General features: G+C 44.1%; 1 protein-coding gene across 1 annotated transcript; it reads left to right on the forward strand.

Annotated features, from left to right (window-relative positions):
- Positions 1-5,530: 5,530 nt before the first annotated feature.
- On the forward strand, positions 5,531-6,328 carry LOC306794545 (high choriolytic enzyme 1-like; the record flags this gene model as incomplete). The annotated part of the gene is made up of 1 exon (XM_079292656.1): positions 5,531-6,328. The coding sequence occupies one exon, from the start codon at positions 5,531-5,533 to the stop codon at positions 6,326-6,328; it is 798 nt and encodes a 265-aa protein (XP_079148782.1).
- Positions 6,329-15,546: the final 9,218 nt, after the last annotated feature.

Consider the following 15,546-nt stretch of genomic DNA (forward strand, 5'->3'; position numbering starts at 1 on the left):
CTGAGGCCACTGTGTTGTGACAAATCAGCTTTCAAACACCTGAGTAAAAACCCTTGATGAATTATCAATAGTTTTTTTTCAGTATTCTCAACAGTACAGGACGTGCGTGCTTTCAGACAGTGCTGTTAAGCCTTCCAATGCCAAAGCCACCTGGTTGGTGAGGGGAGATGTTGGGCTGCTCACTTAGAGAGCAGAAACTTGAGGTTAAGTGATTACAATCAGCGATTTACCATGAATGAGTAGACATGAACAAAAGTGCTGCGACAAATAGGTCGCACTGACCAGAGCATCTGTGAGATTGACTTTATTCATCTTAGCCAGCAATGGTTTGAGGACAGCACTGCCCTGCTTGCAATGTATAGGCTTTAGCCAGCAATGGTCAGCAGTGACCTGAATAAGAACAGATTGAGCAAAGACTATGTGGCTAGTGTACTGGAATGACAAGCATGACATTTTATAGATTTCGCCAAGCAGGAAGTCTCCATTACCTGCCCCTTTTAATTAATCATACCTCACTCATAAGACATTGAATCGATTTAACCAAAAGAGGTCAGCAGTGACCTGAGAATTAGCAATGCGATGGATCTGACAGTACTTCGATATACGATGAATATGATGTCACTTATTAGATTACAATATTGTGAGCAATTACCGAAGCAATGAAAATGTAGCAGATAGCCTATGACGAAATGAGAATAAGAGAATCTGAACAACTTGTAAAAATAGAATGGAAAACTGGTACAGAACTTCAAACATAGCTGGAGACAAACCGTCAAAGAACAAAGGAACTGGGGCGGTATAAATATGGACTAAGTTATGGGGAAGTGGGAACAGGTGAGCAGAAGCAAAAGTGACTACAGGGCTGATGAGAGACATGTGAAACTATAGGGCAGGTTAGACAATCACAAAGGCGGGAAAACAAAACAAAAAAGGCAGGAAGTAAAACAAGACAAGACACATGAGGAGTTTACTTCAAAATAAAAGCAGGAAACACTAAACCTGAATGAAAAACAGGAAACATGGGGCCAAAAACAAACACAAAACTCTGTGGAAACAGAATGTTGCAACATAGTACAGTCTGTGACGACCCTCTCTGCCTGTTCGTTTGGCTGCCTTCCTTGCAGGTGTGGAGGTGGGTGTGGCAGAGGGTCGTCAGGCAGAGTGGAAGCACCTGAGGCCATTTGCAACACTGGCCCTGTGTGCCAGAGCACTTAGTACAAAATCCTCTGGATTCACAGTTGGTCTCTCGCTCCTTCCTGAGACACACATTTTGGTTTTGGTTGCGGTTATGGTTTGTTTTACAAAGGGGAACGCAGGTTATCACACCTGTTCACATTAATAGTCGTAAGGCTGAACAATTTGCATTTTTTTGTCTGACTAATATTGTAATTACAACAAGATACAGAGTTGTAAACAAGATACATTCTCAAGATTGTTCAAAGCATAAATTTACCTACAATCACATTACATGATGCAGTTGATGCAAAAATCAACATTCAACATAACAAGTCTCTACAAAGAATTTGAACAATTCAACCAACATTAATAATAAATAATAATGTATTTTATTTGTAACGCACTTTTCATTTTTTTTTTTTTAAATCTCAGAGTGCCACAGAGCCAGTACATAGTAAAAACATGGTAAAAAGCATAGTTAAAACATTTAAAAAAAACTATAATAAAATAAAAACCAGTGAATGAACGGAAACACAAAAGAAATAACTGACAGTGACTTAGGTCAGAAAGGCTTTCCTGAATAAAAAGGTTTTTAGGCCAGTCTTAAAAGAGACCAGTGTCTGTGTTGCCCTGAGATGGTCAGGGAGACTGTTCCATAGGCGTGGAGCTGCCGAGCCAAAGGCCCGGTCGCCCATGGTGCGGAGCTTGGTGCTGGGGACCCGGAGAAGCGAGCTGTTTGATGATCTGAGGGTGCGGGTGGAGATTTGGGGAGTGATGAGATCTTGTAGGTAGGGAGGTGCATGTCCGTTTATGCATTCATGTGTGAGTAGTAGGACTTTGTAGTCAATCCAGAATGAGACAGGGAGCCAGTGTAGGGAGTGCAGAATGGGTGTTATGTGCTCATACTTCCGGACTCTCATCAGGATCCTGGCAGCGCTGTTTTGGATGTATTGCAGCTTCTGGATGTTCTTGGCAGTGATCCCAGTGAATAGTGCGTTGCAGTAGTCCAGTCTTGAGGATATAAAGGCGTGGACGAGCTTCTCTGCATCTGACAGGGTTAAAGTGGGGCGGAGTTTGGAGATGTTTTTGAGATGATAAAACGAGGTTTTGCACAGGTGTTTTATATGGTCATTAAAGGACAGGTGTGGGTCAAACCTAACTCCCAGATTAGTGACTGTGGAGGCGAGGGGGATGACCTGACCGTCGAAGGTGAGATGAGTTATGGAGGATGACTGAACCTGGTGTGGAGTGCCAACAAGGAGGGCTTCGGTTTTGCTACTGTTTAACTGGAGAAAGTTGTTGCTCATCCACGCCTTTATCTCCCCAAGACAGGAGGTGAGACATGACATGGCTGCAGAGGGGCTTGGGGCAGTTTTGATGTAGAGCTGTGTATCATCAGCATAACAGTGGAAAGACATCCTATGTCTGCTGATGACACGACCGAGGGGGAGCATGTAAATAATGAAGAGGATGGGGCCGAGGACCGACCCTTGCGGAACACCACAGGAGACAGGGAGCAGTCTGGACTTGTATCTTCCCAGTGACACATATTCAGTACTGCCTGAAAGGTAGGACTGAAACCACTTGAGTGCAGAGTCTGATAGTCCAATGGTGGTATGGAGGCACTGTAGGAGGATAGTGTGATCCACTGTGTCAAATGCAGCAGTCAGGTCCAGGAGGATGAGGAGTGAGGGTGATCCTGCATCGGCTGTCATCAGCAGGTCATTCGTCACTCTGAGCAAAGCTGTTTCAGTGCTGTGGGCTGAACGAAATCCTGACTGAAATTTTTCAAACAAGTTATTGTGTTTGAGGTGGTCCTGAAGTTGAGAAGCAACTACCTTCTCTAACACTTTGGACAGGAAGGCGAGGTTGGAGATAGGCCTGTAGTTGGCTAGAACCTCTGGGTCCAGTGTGGGCTTCTTGAGAAGGGGACGGATGACAGCAACCTTGAGTGCAGGTGGGACACAGCCAGACTGAAGGGAAAGGTTAACAACTTTGGTGATCAAAGAACTGAGAGTGGGGATATGTGATTTGAGCAGAGCAGTAGGAATGGGGTCCAGGGTACAGGTACAGGGTTTCATTTTTCTCAGGATTTCCTCAACATGGCTCTCCTGAACCTCAGCAAGATGTAGAGGAGACAGCACACTCGCAGATATGGTGTTGGTATCAGAGGGAAGCAAAGATGGAGAGCTGGACATCAGAGAGCGAATGTTGTTTACCTTGGATCTGAAAGAGTCAATGAAGCTGTTGCATTGCGCCTCTGTAGCCTCAGTTGAAGAGGATGGTTGTGGTTTCAGGAGATGGTTTATGGTTGAAAAAAGCTGTTTAGAGTTGCCAGGGTTTTTATTGATTAAGCTGGAATAGTACTGTGAGCGAGCATCTTTAAGGGATTTGGAGTAGGCCCTTTGATGCTCACGGAAAGCCTGTTTGTGGACAGTGAGCCCAGAGTGTCTGCAGCGTCGTTCCAGAACACGCCCAGCTGTTTTTATTTTCCGCAGCTCATGTGTGAACCATGGAGCGGAGCGTGAGAAAATTACCTCACGTGACTTGACAGGGGCATGGAGATCAAAAACACTGCTCAGGGATGTATTATAGTGTTCCACTAATTCATCCATAGATGCAGAGGCTGGGCAGGTGATGAGCTGGAGATCCGTGGTCATTGTGGCTGAGTCAATGTTTTTCCAGTTCCGGAAAGACATTTGACGTTTAGGTCTAATAGTAGGCAGCACAAAAGTCAAGGCCATTGAGACCACCTTGTGGTCGGACACACCGAGATCATAAACCTGCAGGTTACTGATGGTAGCAGAGTCAGTGATAACCAGATCCAGAGTGTGCCCCTTGGTGTGAGTGGGAACCTCAACATGCTGCTGCAGGCCAAGACACTCAAGCATACTCAGAAAATCTGCTGCAATTTGACAGGAGGGGTTGTCGACATGGATATTTAAATCACCAACAATGACAATGTTAGTTGACATAGTGCAGAGTGAGGTAAGCAGATCACTTATCTCAGGTAGAAAAGATGGGTTTGGTTTCGGAGGACGGTATATGAGAAGCACTGTTATGGAGTATGGAGGTTTGCATTTGAAGGCCAGGCATTCCATAGAGGAAAGATCAGGCATTGGCAGAGGAGACAGTTTCAGTTCAGCCCGGTGCATGATGGCTAGTCCACCACCACGACCAGAGCTGCGGGCTTTCTCCATGTAGTTATAGCCAGGGGGGCATGCTTCATTAAGCACGGAGTAGTCCCCTGGTTTATGCCAGGATTTATTAGTGAGGGATTGTGTGTTTAGCAGCTCCATGGTGGTAGGAGACAGAGCTGAGGGTGGAAGTCTCTGCAAGTTCCGGACTTACACTGCGATCCACTCCATGTTTCCCATTTCGCCTAGTATTGGGTAGTCTCGCGATGTTTCCGATGATGACTCCTGGGTTTGTTTTGTTTCCTGATTCCATGTTGAAACCGCGGCGCGAACCTCTATGGATGTAGTGAGGTCTGTTTTTCAAAATCCCACACTCTTGGCTGCGGGCTATAAACCCCTTGTAGGATGGAACCACGAAGCTCCGCAAACGCCGTAGCTGCAGGGCGGTGTATGAAATCATTTCCAGCACCGATGTCAAAAATAGAACAGAAAACAAGCCGCGCCGTCTGGCAACGACCACAGGCCGAATTAATCCCGACTGTATTCCAACTCAGGGAGCAATAAAAAATACGTCAAAACAAAACAAAAACGGGGTTGAATAGAATAGCTGTAAAGAATCACATAAAATCACACAAGCAGTAACAAAAGTGTCAAGAGGAGCGGCTGCCAGCGTGCGCCAGCGTACAAGACATTACTTTAGTGGTCTTAACATCAGTCAATAATATTAACATATGATCTTTACAATTGAAGGCTGACATTTGCGATCATGATAAACTGCAAGTGTGTTGTGTCTAACATGTTTCTTAAAAGAATAAGACATCACAAATGTTTTTTTTGTCATTTGTCCATGTCACATTAACATCATTTAGCTACAGCTGAGAACATTTGCAGATATTGGTCTCACAAAGTTAATTGTGAAGTGTTTTTGGTTGAAGACAATTCAAGATGTCTAGCTACACAAGACCCACCCAGTAACCCCTCTGTGTTCATCCACCTGATCAACAGAGATAACACACCATGTTTGAACAGTAGGTTTGTCTGTGGAGTCCTCCCTGGAGAGGTTTACTTAGGCCTAGCAGTTTGGACCCCAACCCATAATCCTCCTGCAGACACACCTGTATAGGAGAGTATAAAGAGCCTGGACTGAACTGAGTCAAACATCAAGCTTCAAGGACTCTCTCCACATCAGCTCCACAGCCACCAGACCCAACATGAATATGACTTCCTCTGCCAACCTGCTGCTGCTCCTGTTCGGCCTCTCTCAGGCCTATCCTATAATGGAGGAAGGAAGCGGAGCAGAGGCCCAAGTGGACGAAGATGACACCGTCGACATCAGCACCAGGATTCTGACCTCCAACAACGGCACCAATGAGATTCTGTTGGAAGGAGACCTGTTGGCTCCCAGTACCAGAAACGCCATGACGTGCTGGTCCCAGAAGTGCCTGTGGAAGAAAGCCTCCAACGGCCTGGTGACGATTCCCTTTACCATAAACAGTCAGTTCACCAGCAGGGAGAGGCAATCGATCGACCGCGCTATGAAGGCCTACCACAGCAGCACCTGCCTCCGCTTTGTCCCCCGTCGGAACGAGAATGACTACATCAGCGTTGAGAACAAAGCCGGATGCTTCTCCTCTCTGGGCAGAACGGGAGGCAGACAGGTGCTCTCTCTCAACAGGCAGGGCTGCGTCTACTATGGCATCATCCAGCACGAGATCAACCACGCTCTGGGCTTCCAGCACGAGCAGACCAGGAGCGATCGCGACAACTACGTCCGGATCAACTGGGAGAACATCAACCCGCAGATGGCCTACAACTTCCACAAGCAGGACACCAACAACCTGAACAGTCCCTACGACTACTCCTCCATTATGCACTATGGAAAAACAGCGTTCTCCATCCAGCATGGGAAGGACTCCATCACTCCCATCCCCAACCCAAATGCCCAGATCGGCCAGAGGAAAGGCATGTCCCACTGGGACGTCAAGAGGATCAACCTGCTTTATGGGTGCCAATAACAAAGCTTCCAATCCCTTCTGATCCAAAGTTATTATTCAGCAAAACAATGGAAAAGTTTTCCACTTATCTGTACTTCTTCAAAAACAACAAGAACCTGCGATCATCGGCAGCTATAGATTTCAGTTCCTGTGACAGTATTCTGTCTGTCATTTCTACAATATCTGTAATAAAGTTAAGTCAAACAAAATAAAAATAAAGTTGATTAGCAGCATTTGTGTGTCTCCATTCCCCTTTTTGTTTCCACCTTTGATTGTGTCATTTGGCCTTCTTTTCCCTCCATACCTTTTGATTGATTATGACTTCGTAATGTCCCACTGAGGCCACTGTGTTGTGACAAATCAGCTTTCAAACACCTGAGTAAAAACCCTTGATGAATCATCAATAGTTGTTTTTCAGTATTCTCAACAGTACAGGACGTGCGTGTTTTCAGACAGTGCTGTTAAGCCTTCCAATGCCAAAGCCACCTGGTTGGTGAGGGGAGATGTTGGGCTGCTCACTTAGAGAGCAGACACTTGAGGTTAAGTGATTACAATCAGCGATTTACCATGAATGAGTAGACATGAACAAAAGTGCTGCGACAAATAGGTTGCACTGACCAGAGCATCTGTGAGATTGACTTTATTAATCTTAGCCAGCAATGGTTTGAGGACAGCCCTGCCCTGCTTGCAATGTATAGGCTTTAGCCAGCAATGGTCAGCAGTGACCTGAATAAGAACAGATTGAGCAAAGACTATGTGGCTAGTGTACTGGAATGACAAGCATGACATTTTATAGATTTCGCCAAGCAGGAAGTCTCCATTACCTGCCCCTTTTAATTAATCATACCTCACTCATAAGACATTGAATCGATTTAACCAAAAGAGGTCAGCAGTGACCTGAGAATTAGCAATGCGATGGATCTGACAGTACTTCGATATACGATGAATATGATGTCACTTATTAGATTACAATATTGTGAGCAATTACCGAAGCAATGAAAATGTAGCAGATAGCCTATGACGAAATGAGAATAAGAGAATCTGAACAACTTGTAAAAATAGAATGGAAAACTGGTACAGAACTTCAAACATAGCTGGAGACAAACCGTCAAAGAACAAAGGAACTGGGGCGGTATAAATATGGACTAAGTTATGGGGAAGTGGGAACAGGTGAGCAGAAGCAAAAGTGACTACAGGGCTGATGAGAGACATGTGAAACTATAGGGCAGGGCAGACAATCACAAAGGTGGGAAAACAAAACAAAAAAGGCAGGAAGTAAAACAAGACAAGACACATGAGGAGTTTACTTCAAAATAAAAGCAGGAAACACTAAACCTGAATGAAAAACAGGAAACATGGGGCAAAAAACTAACACAAAACTCTGTGGAAACAGAATGTTGCAACATAGTACAGTCTGTGACAACCCTCTCTGCCTGTTCGTTTGGCTGCCTTCCTTGCAGGTGTGGAGGTGGGTGTGGCAGAGGGTCGTCAGGCAGAGTGGAAGCACCTGAGGCCATTTGCAACACTGGCCCTGTGTGCCAGAGCACTTAGTACAAAATCCTCTGGATTCACAGTTGGTCTCTCGCTCCTTCCTGAGACACACATTTTGGTTTTGGTTGCGATTATGGTTTGTTTTACACTATACAGCACTGCATATACACTTCACACGCACCCACTCACTTACACTGATGAAATGACTGACTTCACATGTCACTGTTAGTTTATGTTTGTCTTTTATATTACTTTAAACTTAATAAATAATTGATAAAACTGCTTCATTGAATGTGTCTCCCTTTTTGTCATGGCCGTTCAGCCCGGTTTGTGACAAGTCTCATCATAAAAGGTCAGAGGGCATGAGCCAGACTGGGACAACTACCATTAAGGGGACTACCTTAAAACTTGCTATACCTCTTGCGTCTGTATTCACATGTAGAATCTGTAGGCAACGGGACAAGATTTTGGTACCGAAAGCGGTGTGGTTTCCATTTGTAGTACGCATAGCATTGACCAATCACGTTTGAGCAGTCTTTGGTTGAATGCAGGTACATCAGTCAGTACAGTGGATTTCCGGAACAATGCAGCCCCACCTGCTCCTATCAACCTGTGTGACTCCCCCGTTGACGCAGTGGAGTCCTTCCGCTTCCTGGGCTCCACCATAACCCAGGACCTCAAGTGGGAGCTGAACATCAGCTCCATCACCAAGAAGGCTCAGCAGAGGATGTACTTCCTGATGCAGCTGAAGAAATTCAATCTGCCAAAGACAATAATGGCGCACTTCTACACTACCATCATTAAGTCCATCCTGTGCTCCTCCATCACTGTCTGGTACGCTGCAGCCACTGCCAAGGACAAGGGCAGCGCATCATTCGCTCTGCTGAGAGGGTGATTGGCTGCAATCTGCTGTCCCTCCAGGCCTTGTTCGCTTCAAGGACCCTGAAGCGAGCAAGAAAGATTGTAGCCAACCCCTCTCAGTCTGGACACAAACTGTTCGTGCCCCTTCCATCTGGTAGGAGGCTGCAGTCCATCAGGACCAAGACCTCACGCTACACGAACAGTTTCTTCCCATCGGGCAGTCGGGCTCATTAACAGAACAATTTCCTATCGGTCACTCCCCTGCACATCCCTTCCTATTTAAATACACTTGTCACTTTTACATTAGACTTGTTTAAAGTACTGTTATCTGTGCACTTTATTTTATATTATTTTATATTATATTGTAAATTTTAATATGTTTCTATTTCTTGCACTGTGTTGATTGTTTGTTATTGTCTAATGTTATGCACCACCCACCATGACAAATTCCTTGTATGTGAACATTAGCAATAAACGGTTCTGATTCTGATAAAAGTATAACCATCACAACATATAGCTTGTTTATACTTTTTATAACCATCATACCATATAAACTGCTTTATTTCATGTTAGATGTGATTTAACATATAAACGGTTTTATTTCATGTTAGATGTGATCTTTAGCCCGAGTGAGTACCGGTTCCGAGGTTCCGAATGGACTTTTCATCAAGAAATATGAAAATTGGTCCGGACATATAAAATATCGAAAAGAAAAAAAATAGTCTGTGCAAAATCATCATGCAAGCCATTTTACACAATTATACACAGTTATACACAAACTCATTCAATATACTAGAAGATTTATCACAATATCAGGATTTTTCTCCAGAAAATCGGCCAAATATACACGCGAAAATCGAGCCCACTTTATCAAGATTTTTACTGACTAATCGCCCTCAATGTTCCAAATAACACCCCTGACGGATTTCAATGGACTATTACTGACCTAACAACATGTGATATGAATAAATTCACCAATCACAGGCCTTAAAATCCCACATAGACACTGAGTCACAGCAGATTTTTTTCAAGGATGAGACATGACATCTGGAAATAACTGAACATGACTGAAAATTATTGAAAACTGCTTTATTACGATGTATTGAACACTCTTAGTGATAAAGCAAGTGAATATATAGTTAATATGTCGTTCTATTGTATATAAAATTAGAATAGAGCAGCGCAAAATCTGGTTCCGAAAATCTGAATTTTGCTTGAAATTCTGTACTCAGACCTCATTTTATGCTGGCCTCCTAAGTAAAATTTGGGTCAGGGTGGCCCCTCGACCGAGTGCACTCAGACCGGAGGAAGCAGGGTAGACGTCGGGAGTTAGAAGAGCCAGGCGAGTTCCCTCGCAAGAACACCAGCTCAACAATCTTTTAATAGAGAGCTGAGTCAGTAAGTAGCCCCGTATCGGGCCAGAAGTACCCCAGGATCTAACACGTGGCGGCCAACGTGGGGCAGAACCCCGGCAGCCGAGAGAGGCTGTCGTTCGTGTACGAAATATCCGAGGAAGAGACTTGGGTAGAAAGTAACGCTGCCCAATGCTCAGTGAAGTCCGATGGCGAGACATCCACGCATCGAAGCTGTGCGTGGTATTTACAAGCCAGCACAGGAGAAGCCGCAGGCGACGGGGAGCATCGACCAGACTCGCCCGACCTGTAGAGGGGCCAGAGCCTGACCCCATCCCTTACTCAACGCGCGACGAGAGGCTTTGGGAGGAAGGCAACTCGAGACAACAAAGACAAAGACAAAGTCCAAGATGCAAGAGCAGCAGAACGGACCAGACGTTCCAGGGACCAGCCGGCAGACTGAGGCGACCCAGCGGGACGAGCCAGCGGCCCTGATGAAGGAATCGCCACCGGACGGCAGCGAGGACCAGAGGGACGATGCGGCAGAACGAGCGGCATCGGGAGAACTAACACCAGATAAAGACAACAGAGGCAACGTCCAACATCAGGTCATCCTGTACGGAAGAGGATGGACCACCTGGGACGCTGACATCCAACAACACCTAACCGACCTACATCAAGAAGAAAGTAGGGCGTCGGTTAAAGGAGAAGTAGAACAGGAGTGCAAAGAGAAGGGTGAAAAGAGCTAGAGTCATAACTGATAGTTATTACTGTGCTCAGGCCCTTAACGAAGACCTGTCCATATGGGAGGAAAATGGGTTTGAGAGCGCTAAAAGTAAAAAAGTGGCTCATCAAGACCTATGGAGAAAAATAGCCGAATTACGGCTAAGCATGGAGCTCGAAGTGGTGCACCAGAGGGCCCACACGCGAGAAGAAATTCACTGGCAAGGAAACGAAGAAGTGGATCGTTTCGTCCAGATGACACAAATTGTCTTTGTTGGGATCGAGAAGTGGGAAGAATTGCCCAAAGGAAGGGTAGTCCCAGAAGAGAGCATGGAGGAGGTGGTGCAGGCAGTGCATGGCGCACTAGGATATGCAGGCACCGTTCCAACGCAAAGGGAACTGGAAAAGCAGCGACTCTGGATTCCTGAAAAAGAAGTCCGCAGAATCCTAAAAAAAACTGTGAGTTGTGTGGTCGATACAACGCAGGAAGGAGGACAAAGGGAGAGGGGGGACTCACCATTAAGAAAAGAGGAATCCAAGGAGTAGGGCAGCTGAAGCCAGTTCCGTATTAGGAGAAAACCAGGAACTCAAGAATGGCCACCAACATACAAGATTTACCACCCTACGTCAGAGTGGCCAATGTCAAAGGGGTGGTTACCATGAGAAGGAGTACTACGGGGCTCTGGCCAGGAAGAGCCCTGAGGAAGTTGGGTTATGCAAGAAGTGATTTCTCTCCGGTGAAAAAGAAGTGTTGCAATGGAGAGAAATTAAGAATGACTGTGTGGTCTGCCTGCTGCCGACCACCCTAGCCGTTGCATGGCAGGGACCGGAGACCAGAAACCACTCCGGGTCAGAGGAAAAAGAAAAGAGTTTAACTGCATGCACCATAAACCGGTGAAGGTTATGGATGCATGCATATGCGGTACATGCCATGTGGAGCAGTTAACAAGGTTAACCTTCATCACCTAGTGGTGATCGACAGCTGGGAGCAGGCATCAGGACCGTCTTCACAAGAGGACGACGTGCTCGTCATCACTGCCCCGGCCAACGAAAACTTCCTGTGAGATTCCTACAAGCTAAGGCGAGGCAGCCTGTGACCTCAAGAAGGGGGTGTCGAGAAGAGTGGAGCTCACGAGAGCTGCCTCGAAAACATGCATACACGATCAGGGGAAAGTCAGGATATAAAAGCACGAAGCATATACTCAGAAATCAATAGTTAAAGTGTAATCAAAAGATAAAGTGTATGATCGTTACATAACGAATGTTTAATACATAGAGTGATTTAAAAAATGTAAACCTGATAATAATAATAATATGTGTATCTGAGTATAGTGCAGTCTTTGTGTAGAAAGTACGGAGAAAGAGGAAGTAAGCAGGGTGTTGGCTTCAAGGGATGGGGAAATAATGATGGTTGAGAAGAAAAGACACAAAGCACAATAATGATGAAGGATGAGATCAATAATCATTTTATAAGCAAATGTGTACTAAGTAAACTGATTATAACAACTGTAACTGATTATAACAACTGTAAACTGTGATTATGATAACTAATCTGTGTTAGAAATGTGTGAGTGTAGGAAAAGGGGAAGTGCAACAGATGTTGAACACCCAGACACGCGCAGAGCTTGATTGAGTAAGCGCCCAGACAGGGAAGTTGGGGTGATTTCCTCATGCACACACACACAAAAGTTAGGTACTTTTCGAAGCACCTGCACCAAATCAATGATGTCATGTTAATCTGCTGAGGGACCCCGTGTTGAGGAAGAGGGTGGAGAGACGTGAGAGACAGCCCAAAAGTGTTATAAAAGAAGTAACTTGCAAACAGCAAAACGGGATTTCTACGAGCCGTCCAAGTGCTCTGAGAAGAAGATACGGACGATCGTAACTGGAGTATTCGAGGACTTTGTCTCTGTTCACGGAAAGAAGACCGCAGTTCGTGGACAAAGAATTGAAAGACGGAGATTTTCCTCTCCCCACTGCTCGCCTTTAGCAACTGAACGGAGAAGACGCAGCAGCCCTAGAAAGACTTTGTACTGAGTTTTGAGGACTGTTGAACGGACTCCGCTGCAGAGCAGGAGGACCGGAGGAAGCAGGGTAGACGTCGGGAGTAACGGCAGTTAGAAGAGCCAGGCGAGTTCCCTCGCAAGAACACCAGCTCGACAATCTTTTAATAGAGAGCTGAGTCAGTAAGTAGCCCCGTATCGGGCCAGAAGTACCCCAGGATCTAACATAGGCTACTACTTCTTCTAAATACTACTACTTCTTCTAAATACTAATACTTCTTCTACTAATGATACTTCTACTACAACTACGACTTATACTACTACTATTACAAATATCACTACTGCTACGACTGCTACTAATACTTCTACTACTAATAATACTTCTACTTCAAATACAACTTCTACTACTATTACTACAAATATCACTACTTCTGAAATTAGTTTAAGCTACAGAAATTGTTCAAATATCAAAATGTCCAGCTCTTTCAGGAGAGGGGTGCTTTGACTTTTCATATTTGTAATCTTTAAACTTTTTGAATTAAGCTTTTTGCAATTTTCTTTTGAATGGGATCTTTATGGAGAAAATCTTCAAATCCTGTTATACTTCAACTTTCAAAGCCTTCTTCTTCCTCATACTTTCAGCTACAGACACCATAGTTAGACATTTCAACTAGAAGGTTTTTCAGCAGTGCAGTTTAAATGCTTTCGAGCTTCAACATTTTTCAAACAGATAGTCTCACATTTCTTAATTTTCAGCAATTTTTTCACAATTAATTTCAGCTTTCAGCATTCCAACGCATTTTCAGCAGGAAATGCTTTTTCTAGTTCTTTCTTCTCTCTCTCTTACTCATTCTTTCTTCTCTCTCTCTCTCACTCATTCTTTCTTCTCTCTCTCTCTCACTCATTGTTGGAATGCTGTTAAGCATTCCAACTATTGTTCTTCGAATCTTTATTCAACTTCTTCTATTTCTTTGTCGCACCGCTTCTCCTCCTTCATATTTTAAGCTACAGAAACCGTTCAACTATCAAAATGTTCAGCTCCTTCAGCTCATCTCTGCTATGACTTTTTCTATTTCTAACCTTTCAACGTTTTTAATTATTAAGCTTTTAGCAACTTTATTTTTTAATGGGATCTCTATGGAGAATATCTTCAAATCCTCTTAAACTTCTTCAACTTTCAAATCCTTCAACTTCCTCATACTTTCAGCTACAGACACCATTTCAACTTTCAAATGTTGAGAAAACCCTCAACTATTGCCAACATGATTCAGCTTTTTGATATCTTTTAAACTTTTTGAACTGCAGCAATTTAACTTTTATGATTTTTCATCCCTTTTCTGACTTTATAATGGGTGTGTATTGTGCAGCTTAGAGTGCGTGATGTCACCGCTAGAGTGAAGAGCAGCTTGAGATTCTTGTGAAAAAAACATTTGTATTTTGCCACTGTGTCCACAATCTTCACTCTTCATGCATAATTTCTGGATGTAGAAGTAGCTAATATTGTGCTTGTCGTAGAAAAATTACTGTGGAATCCCACAGATTTCCACATTTGACACGGAAGCCATTAATTGAGAGGAAAACCAACTTTCTGCTCCATAGAGACCACAGGTGTTTGCGATTGAGCCAATTAGTGATGTTGGTAAACACACAGACTCAGACACACGCGCACATACACTCCTCTCCCTTTCTCTCTGTGTGTCTCTCATACAGTCATTCAGGTCTTAGGGATCTTTAGAGGTCTTTCCCCCCTCCTCCCCCCCACACACACACACGCCATTTTAAAATAAAAGCCCCACTCTCACTCATTCTTTCTTCTCTCTCTCTCTTTCTTTCTTCTCGCTCTCTCTCTCACTCATTCTTTCTTCTCTCTCTCTCTCTCACTCATTCTTTCCTCTCTCTCTCTCACTCATTCTTTCTTCTCTCTCTCTCTCACTCATTCTTTCTTCTCTCTCTCTCTCACTCACTCATTCTTTCTTCTCGCTCTCTCTCTCACTAATTATTTCTTCTCTCTCTCTCACTCACGAATTCTTTCTTCTCTCGCTCTCTCTCTCTCACTCACTAATTCTTTCTTCTCTCTCTCTCTTACTCACAAATTATTTCCTCTCTCTCTCTCTCACTCACAAATTCTTTCTTCTCTCTCTCTCTCTCTCTCTCTCTCTCGCTCTCACTAATTCTTTCTTCTCTCTCTCTCACTCTCACTCACTCACTCACTCACTAATTCTTTCTTCTCTCTCTCTCGCTCTCTCTCTCTCTCACTCACTAATTCTTTCTTCTCTCTCTCTCTCTCACTCACTAATTCTTTCTTCTCTCTCTCAGTCACTAATTCTTTCTTCTCTCTCTCTCTCTCACTCACTAATTCTTTCTTCTCTCTCTAGCTCTCTCTCTCTCTCTCACTCTAATTCTTTCTTCTCTCTCTCTCTCACTCTAATTATTTCTTCTCTCTCTCTCTCTCTCTCATTAATTCTTTCTTCTCTCTCTCTCACTCTCTCTCACTCACTAATTATTTCTTCTCTCTCTCACTCACGAATTCTTTCTTCTCTCTCTCACTCACTAATTCTTTCTTCTCTCTCTCTCTCTCACTCACTAATTCTTTCTTCTCTCTCTCACTCACTAATTCTTTCTTCTCTCTCTCACTCACTAATTCTTTCTTCTCTCTCTCACTCACTAATTCTTTCTTCTCTCTCTCTCTCACTCACTAATTCTTTCTTCTCTCTCTCACTCACTAATTCTTTCTTCTCTCTCTCTCTCACTCTCTAATTCTTTCTTCTCTCTCTCACACACACTCTAATTCTTTCTTCTCTCTCTCTCT

The sequence above is a fragment of the Melanostigma gelatinosum genome (assembly GCF_949748355.1).
Source record: "Melanostigma gelatinosum genome assembly, chromosome: 21".
NCBI classification, from domain to species: Eukaryota; Metazoa; Chordata; class Actinopteri; order Perciformes; family Zoarcidae; genus Melanostigma; species Melanostigma gelatinosum.